Below are 790 nucleotides of genomic sequence, written 5' to 3'. Positions count from 1 at the left end.
GTACAGTACCGGTGGGGACAGGGTCTGTCCCTGTATAACACTGGGGTACAGTACCGGTGGGGGACGGGTCTGTCGCTGTATAACACTGGGATACTGATCAATGACTAGTGTTCTCTCTCTCTCTCTCGAACAGAAAGCGTTGGAGACCTCTCCCTCCTCCCTGGTGTTGCCAGCTGTCGATTGGCATGCGACCAGCTCCCTGCTGTCGTCTCTGCAGCAGCAGACAGGCAAGAGGCCTCTCTATGTTCACCAGCTCACCATCCACGAGCTGCGCCTCAACGCTAGTGTCCCCTCTCTGCTGGTTGTCCACCTGCCCTACACTTCGAGGTTAATCACGGCTCGCAGGGTGGTGGGCGGGTGGGGAAGGGGGGGACGTCAGTGGGCGTTGGGCATGTGGGTAGCGGTGGGGGGTGTTGGGGGCGGTGAGGGGGAGCCGTCGGGAGGGCGTAGCATTCACTGTGATGTTGGATGTTTTGAATTCTTACCATTCTCTTCCTCCTGTTCCCAGCTCCATCATGATGCCTGCGAAAGAAGCTCTCACCGGGAATGGTAAGTGTCTGGTTAAATCTCCCGGATTTCTGCCCCCCCCCCCCCCCCATGTGAGCTTCCTCCCCAACCCCCTCTTTAATCCTCCCCCTGCTCCCCACACTCTGCCCACGTTCGGCTTTCCAGTGGCTCCCCTGGGCCCCTAAACGTGCGCTTGCACGCGTGCGCTGTCACCCTCTCTCCCGTGCGCGCGCGCTCTCAGTCTCCCGCGTTCTCGCAGAATGAGTTCCACGTTCTTCCCCCC

At 60.1% G+C, this 790-nt stretch overlaps 1 protein-coding gene across 1 annotated transcript in view; it reads left to right on the top strand.

Annotated features, from left to right (window-relative positions):
* The window catches only part of LOC125487719 (V-type proton ATPase subunit S1-like), a 6,757-nt gene that overhangs the window by 1,358 nt on the left and 4,609 nt on the right, over positions 1 to 790 (top strand). The window contains exons 4-5 of the mRNA XM_048619866.1: positions 134 to 327; positions 509 to 549. Of these exons, the coding sequence (XP_048475823.1) occupies positions 134 to 327; positions 509 to 549 (235 nt within the window). The remainder of the gene's footprint in view (positions 1 to 133; positions 328 to 508; positions 550 to 790) is intronic.

The sequence above is a fragment of the Rhincodon typus genome, chromosome 44 (assembly GCF_021869965.1).
Source record: "Rhincodon typus isolate 14 chromosome 44, sRhiTyp1.1, whole genome shotgun sequence".
Classification (NCBI taxonomy): domain Eukaryota; kingdom Metazoa; phylum Chordata; class Chondrichthyes; order Orectolobiformes; family Rhincodontidae; genus Rhincodon; species Rhincodon typus.
Note: the sequence above shows the minus strand (reverse complement) of the source record. Positions and strands in the feature narration are given on the sequence as shown.